The sequence below is a fragment of the Rattus norvegicus genome, chromosome 17 (genome assembly GCF_021556685.1).
Source record: "Rattus norvegicus strain SHRSP/BbbUtx chromosome 17, alternate assembly SHRSP_T2T, whole genome shotgun sequence".
NCBI lineage: Eukaryota > Metazoa > Chordata > Mammalia > Rodentia > Muridae > Rattus > Rattus norvegicus.
Window position 1 is genome coordinate 34,471,318 of NC_141550.1, and position 16,702 is coordinate 34,488,019.

The 16,702-nt window shown below is 48.0% G+C and overlaps 1 protein-coding gene and 1 pseudogene across 6 annotated transcripts in view; both read left to right on the top strand.

The window, feature by feature from the left end:
- The first annotated feature begins 611 nt into the window (after positions 1-611).
- On the top strand, positions 612-1,094 carry LOC148000123 (large ribosomal subunit protein eL21 pseudogene; annotated as a pseudogene).
- A 6,286-nt stretch (positions 1,095-7,380) lies between these two features.
- Positions 7,381-16,702, top strand: part of E2f3 (E2F transcription factor 3) — a 77,236-nt gene continuing 67,914 nt past the window's right edge. For 3 of the 6 annotated variants that reach the window (XR_015640707.1, XR_015640708.1, XM_087590069.1), the window contains exon 1: positions 7,381-8,137. Coding sequence is in view for 4 of the 6 variants with exons in the window: in XM_087590069.1 (XP_087446195.1) it covers positions 7,766-8,137 (372 nt within the window). In the remaining 2 variants the exon portion in view is untranslated. 6 annotated transcript variants of the gene reach the window in all.

The following is a 16,702-nucleotide window of genomic DNA, read 5'->3' on the forward strand; positions in this document are numbered from 1 at the left end:
CATACACACAAACTCACCACTGACATTTCCTTTTAAGGTAGGGTCCCAGATTGAGAACCCACTGACAGTGGAATCAAAACGGGTCAAGGCCGGATACAAGAGGAGGATTGGAAGGTTTAGAGTAGATGTAGGGAACGGAAAAGGTAAAGCCAGAAAACTCTCAGAAAACATGTCTCCATGTTCCTGGAAGCACCGAAGAAGGAGTCCTTCGAATGCTTTGATTCTTATTCAACTATGGAGGGGTTTGGAACATATATGTGTGCATATGTATTATGTGTGGAGATCAGAGAACAACTCGCAGGAGTCATCTCTCACCCTCTTCTACAGGTTCTGGGGGTTGAATTTAGGTCATTAGGTTTGGCCAAAAAAATTAAAAGTAATGTCCTTACTCACAGATCCGCCCTGCCAGTTCCTAATCAGGAAATCTTTTAAAAGGGCCAAACGACATTCCACCCACCACATTCTTCAAAGAAGATAGAAAGCATACCTTGTAAAGGGATTGGTGAAGCACCATCAGCCTCAAAGACACCTTCAAAACAAAGTGACATTGTTGTTAAACAGATAAGAGTATACTGTGGGCCGGGGCAGCCATCTTCCAGTAACTCGCCAAAATGACAAACATAAAAGGAAAGAGGGGAAGTACTCGGTATATGTTCTCTAGACCTTTTAGGAAACATGGAGTCGTCCCTTTGGCTACATACATGCGAATCTACAAGAAGGGTGATATTGTAGACATCAAGGGAATGGACACTGTTCAAAAAGGAATGCCCCATGAGTGTTACCACGGCAAAACCAGAAGAGTCTACAACGTCACCCAGCATGCCGTGGGCATCATTGTAAACAAGCAAGTTAAAGGCGAGATTCTGTCCAAGAGGACCAGTGTGCGGACTGAGCACATCAAGCACTGAAGAGCAGAGACAGCTTCCTGAAGCGGGTGAAGGAGAGCGATCAGAAGGAAAATGAAGCCAAAGAGAAGGACACCTGGGTTCAGCTGAAGTGCCAGCCTGCACCACCCAGAGAAGCCCACTTTGTTTCCCCGTTAGGGAAAGGAGCCTGAGCTGCTGGAGCCCAGTCCATACGAATTCATGGCCTAATGGACAAAAGGAAATAAAGGACCTGGACTGCAAAGTGTTTTCCTTAGGTTGAAATGTGGTGTCTTCTCCCTGAAAGAATATGTTAAAGCAAATTTTCATTGTCAAAAAAAAAAAATAGAGTATACTGTGGTTCCCAGAAGTGTGCCCTCCACTGGCTTACATGTTGAAGGCCTGGTCTCCAGCTCGCAGAGTTCCGCTGAGAAAAGACTAGATTTTGTGGTCGTTTACCTTCATTAATGGGTTGCCATCGACGGCTTGAAAGGTGAATGGACTACGAGGGCTTTATATCTTGTTTCTAGCCCCTTTCTGATTGCTTCCTGACTGTCATGAGGTAACTAACTACCCTTCACCATATCCTTCGATCTCAGCCAGCCCTAAGCCGTTGGATCTGGTTAACCTGGACTAAAACTAACATGAGCCAAAATACACCTTTCTTCCTCTCAGTTGTTTTTCTCAGGTATTCCAATGAAAATGGACTAAACGACATGGCAATGAGGCTCTATATATCAGGCTCCGGGTCCTTCTGCTAGGAGGGAGAGCCGTGCTCAGGGTGGAGCACATGACTCAGGCCTCAGGGGCTCAGGCAAAGTTCTACTTCTAGACCTGGGTGAAAATGACAAGGTGTCCTCCCTTAATGACCCAGTGAGGCACACATTTATTTTGATGTTTTTCCTCATGTATTTTACAACATGGCGGAAGTGTGTTTCAGAAAGGCAAGGAAGCACACCCCTTTGAGATGGTCCCCTTTCTTACCCACCCACCCCAGCATATTTTGTCTGAATCACACTTGTTAGCTGAACAAGAACCTAAGTAAAAAAAAAAAAAAAGATTCCCATTCACACTACAGTCTAAATAGAATCATGCTCACAGTACTAGCAGTTGAATTACAAATGCTATATACGAGGGAGTTTTCTATGTTACAGTTACTCCCCCCCCCCAAAAAAAAGAACAATTTTTTAATGCAGAGAGATTGCTGCCAGGTCACCCATGTTTGTATGGTAGTGTTTATCAAAGTCCATGATTCAAAATTATCCTGCAGATTTCTGGATTCCAACCCGAGAGCTAGATTCCTAAGAAGCAACTGAGGGCAGTGCTGTGTGTCAGAAGCACATCCTGGAGATATTTAAAGAGGCCCTGCCCATAGCCAGCAAGAATCTTTCTGCCCGAAGAGCTGAAGGCTTTATGCTGATGAATATACAGATCTTCAATGATGAAGCGGTCAGCGTTCTAGGCTACACCCTGAGACATTTTGTTATCAGTGTTTGACGTGGCAGTGCCTTAAGGACATACTCGCCTCTCTTTCTTCCAAACCAGGAAGCTAAAACAGAATGTCATTTCTTCGTGGGCCACTAATTGAACTGTCAAGTAAGACCCCTAAACTATGAAATTGGTCCATTCCAGATGCTAAAATTTAATTCTGTATATTCTAAATCTGATTGGCAATTAAACTGTGTAAGGCACAGTCTAAACCTTTGCTGTGCTGATGAACCTTCCTTAATCACCCAAAAGTTGTGAGTTTTCCATCTGAGGGGTCAATAGTGAAGTTTCATACAACTATTGAATTCATAATGTTTTGGGGGGCATGACTCACAGGTGCTGACATAACTTTATCTCTAAATTGAAAATGTACATTTTTAGACATGTCAATTTTGTATGGCTACAGATAACATGTTTACATTGTATTCAGATATATACATACACATACATATACATATGTGTATATATATCCATATATAAACATATATGTGTGTGTAAATGTAAGTGTGTACAGGAAGGGGAATCCAAAGCTCCCAGTAATTTCGAGGGAAATTACAAACCCTAAAGTATTTAGGTATAGGACCAAGGATCAGAAGTCATTGGCTGGGCTTAAGAGATGGCTCAGTGGTTACAAATGCCTGCTGCTCTTGCAGAGACCTGGAGTAAGAGCCCCAGAACCCATGCCACAATGGCTCACAACTGCCTGTAACTCCAGATCCAAAGGGTCCAGTATCCTCTTCTGACTCTCCAGGTGCCAGCATCCACGCATGTTCCAGATCTCTGTCGTTAAGCAGACTATACTCGACAACTCCTCACCAGAGTCTATAGCCCGACCACAGTTAGCATCACTGGTGTTCAATACGGAATGATACCCTGGCAGGAGATCTATAACGTGAGTGGGAGCTTAGAGGTTTGAAAGTCTGGGTAGGTAGGATAACAGACTGGATTTGTTTCCTAAGGTGTCATACAAATCACCACAAAGTGGACAGCTCAATAAAAGTGTATTCTAGCACAGGGCTAGAGGTCAAAAGTCCAAATTCGAGTTGTTGACAGGGCCCTGCCCCCTCGAGGTTTAGAGATTTCCCCCTTGCTTCTTCCGTTTCTAGTGGCTGTCAGTTGCCTTGACTGCAACTCCCTACTCAACTGTCTTCAGAGCTTTGTCTCCATGTCTAGATGTGTCTACTGAGGAAGGATACTTACTGCTGGATTTAGGGACGCTCCAGGATAACCCAGAATGGTCACATATTGAGATCTCCTTCTCCTGTGTTGGTTCTAAGAATCAAAGTGTATTTGATTCTTAGCCATGGAAACATTTCTTTGGCCATAATCTTTTCAAGACAAAAGAAAAGACAAAAACTATATATCTAGGATGTGGCAAACACCACCCTAGTAACATCTGAAAAGACTGTCTTTCCTTAGATAGTGTCACAATCATAGGCCCCAATGAGTATAAGGTAGGCCTAGGCCTATCTTTGGAGGGTCCCGCTCCATCAGTCACATAGGCCAATTCTAAGAAAACTAGCTAGGTGTCAGAGTAAGTGAGAGGGGATGGTTGGTGGCAAAGCAGTCAGGCTCAAGCATTATGGAAAAGCATGTTCAAGAGGAGGTGGCAAGGGTTCAGAAGCGGGCCCCTAACCAAGGAGGAGGCTGGAGTGGAATGAACAGCAGAGGTGACTTTATGCGTAACCCTCATTTCTGAGTCAGAACCCTCTGTCCCTATACTACAGAACACGGTGGTACTTTCAGTTGGATAAAATCATTAAGCTGCACTAACAGGAGGACATTGAAGGCTCTCAGAAGGTTAGAGGCTGGGGCATCAGGCTGGCCTACAAGGAATTACGAAGCATGCTCATGTGAATTAGTAGCCTCCTAAGTAGCTACTGCCGACTGCACAGCCGCTATGCTCCCAGAACACTGCACATGTGCTATGGCCTCTTTTCCGCACCACCTTGCAGCTCGAGTTCTAGAATATGAAGTTCCATTTACCATATGAGAAAACAGGTGAGCCAGGACGGACGCCAGGACAGGTGAGATGGTACACCAGCTTGGCACCAAAGCCTGTTGAGCTGCATTCAATCCCAATCAAGGTGGAAGGAGAGAACTGAGTCCACGCACGTGTCCTCTGGACTCTACATCCTTGTGGTGTGTGTCAACAGTCACATGCATCACTCACCTCCCCCAACACAATAATAAAAAATAACATGCGGTATGTAGGGTGGAGACCAGAGGACAACATGGGGAGTCAACCTTTTTCCCCCACATGGGTTCTGGGGATCAAACTCTAAGTTGTAGCTCTTGGCAACCAGTGTACTTTGACCAGCTGAACCATCTCTCTGACCTTTATTTTCTTTTTAAACAAGCAGGAGAGAGAGAGAGAGAGAGAGAGAGAGAGAGAGAGAGAGAGAGAGAGAGAGAGAGAGAGAGAGAGAGACCCAGATTATACTGACCCCTAAGTGCAAATGTACTAAAATGTGCTGACTCTCACCAAGGACTCATGGATTCTAGGGTCCGAACACAGGTCCTAGTGACTTACCAACCAGACTTTTTTCTCAGCTCCCAGGGTTATGCCCTACTTACCTTACTGCTGGTCACCTATGGGGAGCTCAAGTTTGCAAAGACGGAAATCTGGTATTGTCTGTAATGTCGGATGCAGCTCTCTGATGACATGTTGCAACACCCCTCCCCCTACAGTAACCTCCCTACAGGAATATCACGCAGCTGCCAGTGTCCTAGCTTACAGTATTAGCTTTCTCCACAGTGATCCACAATGCAAAGCGACAGTTATAAGATTAAAGAAGTGGTTCTCCTCCCTCTTACTCAACCAGGCATGTGTGCCTTCTGAATTTCACCTTACCGACTCTACAAACACAGCCAATAAGATTACTGGCCACCAATCTTCAAATGTACAAATTCTATGGCTCTTCAACCAATTTGAATGCAAAACCAAAGTGCTTCCAAGCCTGGCATGAAGCTTAACAGTATTTTTTTTTAAAAAAGATTTATTTATTTATTATACGTAAGTATACTGTATCTGTGTTCAGACACACCAGAAGAGGGGCATCAGACCTCACTAAAGATGGTTGAGAGCCACCATGTAGTTGCTGGGATTTGAACTCAGAACCTCTGGAAAAGCAGTCAGTGCTCTTAACCACTGAGCCATCTCTCCAGCCCCTTAACAATATTTTTAATTCCAGAGATGGTAATAGGACTGAAATATTAAATGGTCCTAACCTGAACTGACTCAAATTGTTAGGCTTCATATATGGTTTGAATGTGAGTTTGGGTAAAATAATAATAATAATAATAATAATAATAATAATAATAATAGCAACAATAATAATAAATAATACTCAGATGAAAGTACTCTGTGTAATGCAAGCCTCATCATCCACTGAGCAACCCACCAAATACCCTACATTTAAAAATTATAATGTGCCTGAGGTAGAACCATATATCTTAACAGCTGTTTCCCACAGTTCTCAGCTACTAAATGAAAATCTGGTCTACATCGTTCCTCACCTTCCTCCTCAGTCTTAAATACTTTTCTTGTGCATGTACAAGTGTATGTGTACATGTGAATGCACAAGCTTGTGTATACACGTGCACATACAAGTCAGAGGCCAACCTCAGATGTTTTCCTCAACAGCTCTCTACCTTAGTTTTCAGAATAGGGTAGCTCAATGAGTCTGGCATTTACCAACTAGCTTCACTGCTGACCAGCAAGCCCCAAGGATTTTCAGGTCTCCATCTCCCCGTTCTGGGATTAGTGATACATGCAGTCATGCCTAACTTTTTAAATGTGAGTGTTGGGGATCAAATTTAGGTCCTCTCGCTTACGCAAGTAAGCATTTTACTAACTGATCCGTTTCTCCAGCCCCACAATCCTCATTTTAAAGATCCATGAGTATTCACTTTCATATAGAAGCCAGTTCGACAACTATTTCATTTTCCTTGACATCTTCTGATTTACATATATACATAAATGTGCATACATTTTTTCTTTCTTTTAAAATATATTGGGTTAGGATTGGGTTGTAGTGTTTGCTGTTTGCTGAAGAATTTCCTGGAGTCTCAGGATGTAAAGAGCCGAGTGCAGGCAGCTTTCACTGGAAGTCCCACGTCACCATAAAAGCCTGTACTTCTTTGGATTGCTGCATGGCGGATTAAAAACCCGCGGATCAGTTCTAGGTTAGCCCTGATTAACTCCCCTGATTGTTTCTGGGCCAGAGAGGGTGTTTGTTAGACTCAAACCTATACTTGTAACAAGAGTTCACTGAACAAAGAGTTAATTTTTACTTAAACCGAATTCGGGCTAATCATGAAGCTGCCAGGAATGATCTGGAATATGAACTAAAGTGTGCCTGCAGTCGCGTCAGCTGAACCTTCTACCCCCACGGTTCTGTCTGCCCACATGCTTCTGTCTATCAGCCTCGGCCTCCGGATCCGCTCTCACGTCATTGGTTGGATTTCAGGAAGGAAGAAACCTAGGATTTAAAGGGCTCAGTTTTCCACCTGCCAGGCCGGGTCCAACTTGCCTTTGACACATATTTGGGAGAATTTCTACCAGTTCTTCATTTACTACCCTGATTGGTTAAAGGAAACAAAGTCCCTGAGGGTGTCACCTTGACAATCTCCAAAACCGAAACTTGCGCTCCAGACTAGATCCACACTGAGTCTGCGAGGCAGAGTCCCTGCCCAGGTCATCAGAGCCAGCCCCGCGGGTAGGAGCGAGGGAGGGGCCTGTGATGGGCGTGGCTTTCCGTGGGAGAGTAGGACTTTGCCCCACCTCCTAAGAAGCCTGCTCTGCTTCCACCCAATCAGATTTTCCTATGCAAATAAAGCCTAGGTCACCCCGGTAACCATGGTGCATGGCAGCCAATGGAAAACAGCCAGTGGCGACCTCACTCCAGGATTGGTACCGAAGTAAGGCGACAGCGATCCAATGGACTGTGGGAACAGTCCTCGGCGGGTTGAGGGGCGGAGATATGCAAATATGGTTTGAAAAGCCGGCGGGAAATCTGAGTTTCGCGGGAGGACCTTGGCGCGTAAACCGTATCCCTTCATTCATTGTCAGCAGCAGCTTCCTGGAGCCATTTTTCAGCTGCCGGCCGCAGCACCCGGGCTGCCGCCGCCGCCTCGCAATCCGTTGCATCGGCTGCCCCCGACGCCTCCATCCCTCCTCGGGGCCTGATATCCGTGCGGCCGGGACCCTCCTCTCTCCAGACCCCCGATTATTTTTGGCCCCCGGGGCCTGTGCGGTGCGGAAAAATAAAAAGAAAAGAGAGAGAGAGGGTTCGGAAGCGCCGGGAGGGGAGGCGAGAAGGAGAGACTTGGAAACTCCGGCTGCAAATAATAAAGAAATTGAAAGCAATACGTTAATATATCGTAACACTAAAAAAGAGCAGGAGCGAGAGATGAGAAAGGGGATCCAGCCCGCCCTGGAGCAGTACCTGGTGACCGCCGGGGGTGGGGAGGGGGCGGCTGTCGTCGCCGCCGCCGCTGCAGCCTCCATGGACAAAAGGGCACTGCTAGCCAGCCCCGGCTTCGCCGCCGCCGCCGCCCCGGGCACGTACATCCAGATCCTCACCACGAACCCTTCCACCACGTCCTGTGCCACCTCCCTCCAAAGCGGCGCCCTGGCCGCCGGCCCCCTTCTCCCCAGTGTCCCCGGCACGGAGCCGGCCGCCAGCAGCCTCCTCTACACCACGCCACAAGGACCCTCCAGCAGAGCCGGGCTGCTACAGCAGCCACCAGCAGCAGGACGCGGCGGCGGCGGTGGCCCACCGGTAATACCCTCCTCAGTGTCCTTAGCCCAGGTGGGAGGCGGGCTCCCGGGAGCGGTGGCGCGGGAGCGCGAGGCTGAGCATCGTGGGCCTCGTTGCTGTCCCTCCAGCGTGTGCTTATTGTTAGACTCGGGGTGCTTCCCTGCGGACGTTGGGAGGACATGGGGGCTTGGGCTGGCGCGCGGGGCGGTGGGGAGTCCCTCTTTGCGAGCCACATCCAACACTCCAAAACTTTTCGCGCCCCCCCTTCTTTTCCTGCACTTTTCCCTACCCCCACTCTCCCCTCCCTTGCAACTCGAAGCTTCCTCTTTCTCGGGCGTAGGAAGGGGTCACGCCCCGGATGGAGAAGGGGGTGGGGGAGGGAGTAGTGCACTGGAGAGTGGGGGACCCCAGAGGATGTAAACCGGGGGACCCGAGGCGTGCAAGCCTGTCTCCTGCCTCTGCAGCCCCTGGGCGGCCGGGGGTCCCGCAGGCGTGCTCCGAGCGCTGGGGCGCCAGTGCCTGGCACCTTTGGGGACCTAGCTCCCGGCAACAAAGGGGATCTGGGAGGTGGACGGGTATCGCTGTGGGGGAGGTGGAGCTGAGAGCCCCGGTGGACCAGAGCTCGCGCTGTCTGCGACAAGGGGCGGGCGGGCGGGTGCTCCGGCCTGGGCGCATCTCCGCGGTGGCAGCGGCGGCGCCCGCGTGGCCGGAGCGCTGGGGCCTTGCTCACCGGGCCCCGGGCCTGCCCTTGACCCGCCTCTCCCCTTGCCCCTTCCTTCCCCGCCCTGTCCCCCTCCCCGCCCCCCGGCGACGGAGGGCGGGGGCAGCCGGGTTCCCGTCCCGCCGCCAGGATCTGTCCCTTCTCTCCGGGACCCGCCGGTGACGTTTCGCACACGTGCGCGGAGGACGCGCCTGTGACTGGGGAGGAGGCGCCGGCGGGAGGGGGCGCTGGAGGGGGAGAGGGGGCACCCACTTCCTCCTGCTCGCCGGCTCCCAGGCCTGGGACGGTCCCGGCGCCCTCGCACCCGGCACCGCCACCCTCCCTCTCCCGTCCCCACCCCCCCCACGGCGCCCGCCCTCGCCCGGCGCCGCCGCTCCACTCGGCCTCGGGCCCCCTCTCCAGCCGGCCCCCCACCTCCCCCGGAGCCAGGCTGCTTTCGGAAATGCCCTTACAGCAGCAGGTTAGTGACCCGGACCGCGCGGGGGCCCGAGCCACCGCCGCGGGGACCCCGGATCCCCGGGGGGCCGGAGCCGGAGGGTAGGCGACCGAGCGGGGTTTTGGAGTGGGAACGGGGGGTTGGGTGCTTGAGGGAAATGAGTAAGCAAGAAAAATCTAACTAAGTAAATCCCCGGCCTCGGCTTCTAGGAGCCCCGGGGCGGGAGTAGCCGCCCCCGGGGTGGGTATAGTGTTTACGTGTGTTTCTTTTGGGGGGTGGATGGATGGGCAATTGAAACCCAGATGAGGGCTTCACGCCCGTGGCCGAGTTGAGCTGCTTTCTGTCTTGCTTCCCTTGTGCTGGAGGGGGAGGGGGCGGGTCAGAGGGTAGGGTGTCTGTGGGGTTCCCAGGCCACCCGCCACCCCCTCCCTTTGTCCCTGTAATTTATAAAGCGCCTTTGAGAGATGATTTAGGTCAGTATGCGGCTTCCCTTTTTGTTGCTACTAGAAAGAAGTGTGGCCCCGAGGTCTCCCCCTCTTCCTTTCTCTCCTGCATTCCTTCCTCCATGCCTTCTGTCTTCACCCTCGTGTTGAGGCTTGGCTCCGACCAGGCTAGAACCCACCCGGACTCAGATACCTATGGTTGCATGGTAATACCAGTCGAGGACCTCACCTAGTCCTAGGTCTAGATGTGTGTGTGTTTTTGCACAATCAGTGTTTTGCTGGGATCTCTTAAGAAAGTCTGTACACATATATAGGACTTTGGGAAATGGGGTGGGTAGAGAAAGAATTAATTTTTAAAAATTTCCTTTCTGTTTATAATTTTTCCCGGGGTTGGATCTTGTTCCTTCCATTCTAGATACTTACTAGGGATGTGTGATAGATACAGTCCCAGTCAAAGAGGCTCATCCTTTTAGTGACTAGGGTCTGCCAGCAGGGGGGAAGCCGAGTACAGTACCTGCTTGCACTGTATACAGTATCCAGTGTGCTAGATTCTCAGGCACAGGATAGTCCATGCTTTCATTAGCAGTTCATACTTTTATGGACTTGATTAAACATGCTTGGCCATACAATAAGCCTATTTCCCCTACGTACCCGGTTCCTATATCATAAATAAGCTGAAACAACTAGCTATTGACACACTTCTTGGATTAGATTCAGATTTGCAGGGAAAGTTATTTTGGATAGTAGGAAATTGTGAGGCTACTAAATTGCTCCTTAAAAAAAAAAAAATCTTAGATTATTCATTGGACCAGCTCACCAAGACTGTCTCACCAAATTTATATGTAGTTCATTATATGTAGTTAAGTATTTAAAGTATAAAAATATTGCCTTCACCATCTTCCAAGTTATTTCTAAACTTTTATTATCCTTCTTGCCATGAAGTTGTTATTCCAGGAATATAGATGGTTCTGAATTTGTATATTTGAAAATAATGGTTCATTATAGGAACATTAATGCTTCTTACACATATTCAGAAGTAGTTCTACATAAGATTGTAATGTATGCCGAGTCACTGGTTAATCTACGAGTTCAGAGCTGTATCTTCTGGGAGGGGTGCACAGTTTATCTCCCAAGTGCATACAAAGTCCTAAGCGTTGGAGACAATGCTGACTTATTTGTTTATTTTTCTTGTCAGTGTTTCTGAAAGCTTCCAGTTAAATCTTGCAATTTATTTGATTTTGGGTTTATTTGGGGGGGGTCTTTTATAACCTTGAACTCCTGGTCTTCTTGACTCAAGTGACCAAGTTCTGAGATTAAAGACATGCATTGCCACGTGTTTTAGAACTCTGTTGATGGTTTTTCCTTAAAGGTTGGGAAGGCATAGAAGACTAAACATTCTATGTTCAAGAAGAGTTCTTCAGGGGACCAGAATTCTAGACCCATTTGGGTCTACTTTTCAAGTTCTGTCTCCGGAGCATCTAAGAGCTTGACAGAGCGAGTGACTTGCCTTCTTGGGGACTGTATAGCCTCCTGTCTTTGTTCACAAGTCGTCTCCTATTAGACAAATAGCTTTATCTGCACAAATGGTTCATTCTGTAAGGTAGGACAATAATGCCAACTAGAACATTAAAAAGTCATACGGTAATAAATGTACAATATTTAGCTCAAGGCCTGGCAAATGGTAGCTGCCCCATAAAATCCGTATGTATAAATCAAGTATTTTTGTAACTCAGAGACTACAGGTGCCGTCCCTTTGTTTACCAAATGAGCAGAATGATCATAAGTTTTCTAAAGTGATAGGTAATTTCATTTTTCCAGAAAATTGAGAATCTGACAGTGCAAGAGGCAGCCTGTCATGTCAGATTTAATTTAATCCAGCCATAGCAACCTGCTGGTCCTTCAGAGAACCTCAGTGCCTGGGAATCTCCTCTGAGATTGGAGGACCGGGGGTGCTCTTTCAGCAGGGTCTCTTTCCCACAACAACTTTGAAGAGGAAAACTGTGGGTTCCTGTGGTTCTGTATGCAATAAGCTCGCTTCCACTGAGACGTACGCTTGATGCCAAGTTGAAGCAGGGAGAGAATTTTTAGTCACTCCATACCCCAAAATGGAAGTTTTAATATAATGCAGTGCCCAGGCGTGGGCAGTACAAATAGCTCCCCTATAATCAGTACTGAGGTTGCCACCCTAATCATGCTTGGGAACAAAAGCACCCTTAACTGAGCCAAAGCACCCAAACTTGAGAACAGGAAACGATATTTTGTGTGTGTGTGTGTGTGTGTGTGTGTGTGTGTGTGTGTGTGTGTGTGTGTATTTTTCTAAATATCACCACCTCGTATAATATAAGAAGGACAGAGTCTGAGTTTTAACAGTGTGCTGTGTAAAGTTAACTTGGAAAAAGAATATACTCTGGGATTAGCAATAAATACCAACACCTGGAAGTGAAAGGAGAGAGGGAGGGAGGATAGTTGGAGGGGGGTGTCTTAGGAATAAGCAGTAGTTTCTCCTTAACTTCTCTAGCGAACACAACACACACACACACACCTTTAATCCCTTTCCAATTGGCTTTTTTTCCAGCTTACCCTGACTTATACATAGTCCATATGTCAGGCCGTTAGTAGTGTCTCAAGCTAATCAACTTCTATTCTTTTTACTCATCTACTTTTTAATAATATTTAAGTCAGGGTGGGTGGAAATCATTTACTTGGTTTGCTGAGTCCCTCAAAGTCTGTGAGATTACCTGAATAGTGCAAGGAGGAAAGATTCCAAGTCTCTCCACCCCCATCCCCGAGTTCTTTGAGGTAGGAAGTGTGTGGTTTGATGCACACTCTCACAGTTGTGAGTAGCTTTAAGTAGTGTTTCAGGGATTGTGTTAACAGTTGCTAAGGAGCTCCCATCCAATATGGGACTAAGAAGACCAGATAAAGAGTGAAGTAATATGTATAGGAAACCACAGATGGAGGGCCTTTCACCTCCCCATCCTGTCTGCCTTCCAAGAACGACTGGGAAAATGATCTTGCACAGAGAAGAGGTTCTGGTACTGCATACAGCGTCAGAAAGCAACCACGCAAGGAGACCAGCAAGGTGGGGGTGGGATTATTACCGCAGGATTATTTATCTGGCTTTCCAGTGGAGGAGGCGTTTGATTTATTTTCATCTCCTGCTTTTGCTTTAAACATTGCCTTTAAGCATGTAAGTTGTAAGAGTGTTTCTCTACCCTGCTCACCTTAATGGGAGTTAGTCTTGTAGCCACAGGCATCCGTGACTTTGAGGACGTGGTAAAGCCAGGATGGAATCCAAAGGCCCCCGGGAACTTGACTTCACAGGTGACCGGAAGTACCAGGCTGCAGTTGGTGCTTTGTCGTGTAAAGCTGGAGCTGTGTCAGCTGGACGCATAAGCAGGGAGAAGAGAGCAGGTAGAATGCAGGGGATGGAACTAATGGCCAGACTATTTGGGACCCATGCAACAGTCCTCTTAATTTGACGACAGTAATTCGATACTTGATAAGTCTGTTGGTCTTAGAATAATAACATGGGGGTTCGTAAAAGTTTTCCTATCCAACCTGCTTCTTTTGCAGGTAAGACATTTACAGGCCCACTGCAGTTACCCAGCCAAGGTCACAAGTCAACAGCTCCCCCACAGCCAGCCAAAACTGAAATTGGAGATTCTTGCCCTCTTAGAACCTCTTTTTGTGAGGAGAGGCCTAACTGCCTTATATGCCCTACATGGGAGGCTTAGGTGTGCGGACTGCGTTTTAAGTTTCCATCAGAAGTGGTTACACTGCCCCAGAGACACTGCGAAATCAAGGCTACTTAGACACTCAGTGGAAAGGACTTTTAAATGGAAAAAAATGACAGGTTCCCTACATAGTGGTACTAGTGTTTTTCAAAGCTTGGTCTGATATTTGAATTTTCAATTATTCTTTGGATGTGACTTTTCTGGTACCCTGAGAGACAATTTTACTTAATCAACAACAGCCTAAAAGGACTTTTGTAACTTTCTTGAGAGAGGGACACTGGGGGAAGCGTTGTCCTGAACCATCTACATCCTGAGTGACAGTCATGGTTTGCAGGGTTCCCTGGGCCTTTGAGTTACACCATTGACCAAGAGGCTCTTCCTCTGTGGTTAACACCAGGAAGATCTCTGGTGTGTCAAAGCTGCCGATCAGTTAACTCTTTCAGAGGGAGTTGTCTAACACCAGAGCTCGTTGCCTTAAAATGGTCTTATTTTACTTGTGGAACCGAGAAAGCTTAAAAATAGAATTGCTTCAAGCTCTGAAGCCGGAACGTGAAACATAATCCAACATGGTTGCGGCTCACAGCCTGCCCTGGGACAGGGGTGTCTGTTTATCTGTAGTGCACCAGCCAGGACGGTCCCCTGTGTGTGTAAGGGCTGACTTCCTGTGAGCCGTGAGTAGCAATTGATGAGAGTCCCCTTATCAGTAAGGCTGAGTTCCTCTGGAAGCACATTTGATGGCTGGAGGAGGTGAATGCCCTTGGCCTTCCTTCCCTGCCATTTCTTGCCAGTCTGCCCTGGAGAAACTTACGGCTCTTCTCCCGTGCTCCTGAGTGATTGCTGAGAATGGATCCATCCTGTTCTAGCCACAGGAGCCTGTTGTATGGATTCAGGCGGAGGCGGCGAACACAGGGTCTGTGTGTTTCACTCCGTCCGGGCACTGGGGCTTTGGGAAAAGACAGAGCAGGGCCCTCCAGTCTTACTTACACCATCACGTCTGCCCTTCGAATTCAGCCTCACTGTCCAGAGATGGTGGCTTGACTATAGAAGCCACACTCACCTGAAAGGCAGAGCGAGAGACAGCTGGATAGAAAAGTTAAGGGATGGAGGCTGAAGTGTTCTGGGTTCCTTTTCTGCCTCCACCTGCCAGACTTGGGCAGAAGCTCTACTGCCCTCTTCATTTCTCATCTTGCTGGGGTTGGGGGTTCTCACAAGCGAGATAGAAGATGAAAGGAGTTGATGATGTCTGGGAAGCACTTAAGCCAGTGTCCCACAGATGTGCTAGAGGTGCCAGGCCATCTCTCTTGCCATTGTATTTTGTGTCTTGGTTCTTTTCACTGAGAGTGGTTGACTGGGAGGGGGGTCCTGTGTCCTGGAATGGATGTCATAGTGCCGTCCTTGGACCCCTGGTCTTTGTTACCTCTTTCTAAGCTACCCATTGACCGGGAAAGAAACAGAAGAATAAGTTTTTATTGTCGTGGTGCAATCAGCAGTCCTGGTGCTATGAATAAAACCTTTATTTCTCTGGTGGAACATGTTCGTGAAATGGCTCGAGGAATGCAAATTGCACTGTTAACATAATTTCATGTCTGTACAGTAAGCCATAGTTTAAGACTGGTTCAGAAATTGGATGCTAAGCCTTAACTTGGAGGCGCCTTGGGTATGTATGTTAGGGCCAGGAACATGTCTTGCTCACTAGAGGCCACTGAGCTCCCACTGAGCCTTTTTCCCCCCTCATTTTCTCTGGTTTTGTTCTTGAGATGGTCTCATGAAGCCCAAGCTGGCCTCCAGTTCTTAATCTAGCTGCAGCTGGTTTCAACTCTTGGTCCTCCCCAGCACTGAGATGACAGATCTGAGTGACTACATTCCTCTCGGTTCCACAGTCTACTCCTGTGCCTCTTGCAAGTCCCTCAGACTTGCAGCTGGCTCCCTGGCGTGGGGGGCATTGTGAAATCTCGATTTGACTATTCCTGCTGTGTTTTCCCCGCCTCTTTCTCATCAGTCCTTCCAGGGTCACCTGAAGAAAGTTCATGCAGAGTACAGTCCCTGAGTCCCCAAGCCTTGGACCACTTCTGTGACTTCGGGCTTTTTCTGGTACATCATAGACTCCCTTATATCTGTAGTGTTTTGGGTTTGGCCTTTTACCAACCATCCTGGCCAGAGAGTGGTGTAGCTGGTTCTCCATGTGCTCTTTGCAAGGCCTTTCTGATTGTAGAATGAACAATTTGAGGAGATGCCTTCGATGTGCTTGGCACCCCGTTAGCTCTGCTGGGGATAGGACAGAAGGATGAGGTGGGATACGCCCTTTGTTGAGTTCACTTTCTGTTTGGGAAGACAAGCTTTAAACACAAGTGATCTGTAAGCAGGATTAAACAAGAGTTGGGAAAGAAACAAGACTCATCTGGTCCTATGTACGATGCAGCCAGGAAGTACCACAGGAGAGAATGGGGGTCACTAGACTCCACCTGGCTTGGGTGGTACATACCTTTACTACCCGCATTTGGGAAGAGGAGGCAGGAAGATAAAAACCTGGGCTGTATATTAAGTTCAGGGCCACCCAGGCTACATGAGAACATAGCTTTAAAAAAAAAAGTATCTCCTAGGACAAATATACAGATACCTGGGCCCTACCCAGACTAGCGATCTCTGAGGGTAAGACACAAGACACAGATGTGTGTGTGTGTGTGTGTGTGTGTGTGTGTGTGTGTGTTTTAATGCCAGACCATGTCAGTATGTGGCTGTCCACCACCGACTAGGTGGACAGAGCGAGCTGGCTTCTTTAATGTGCCATACAGTTTCCATATGAGACTTGAACCCACAGTGGGGCAGCAGGCGATCAGTTATCATGAGGGTCGCTAGTTGGGGGATACGTCAGTTGGGTATGTTAGTAGATTTGGTCTAGAACAGGGGTTGTTGCTTTCATGAACAGGCACAGTGAGGGGTGAATTGGGAGAAGGGGAAAGTGGGACAGACCTATTCTTGTAGAGAAAGTGGGTGTTATCAGAGGGGTGCCTAGGTTCCTGGTCTGTGTAAGCCAGAGGCCAGGGTATTTTTGCGTGTTGCCAGACATCCAATCTAATCTAAACATGTTTACCAGTTTTTAAATGTTGGATTGATTGAAGAGGAAAGTATGAGGGCCAAACGAAATAGGTCTCTAGGCCAGGTTTGGCTTAAGGGCCGCCACTCGGCAGTCGATGGTCTCTGGGCTGATAATAATAGCCAGTGTTTATGGAGTGCCCGTGGGTATTGAGG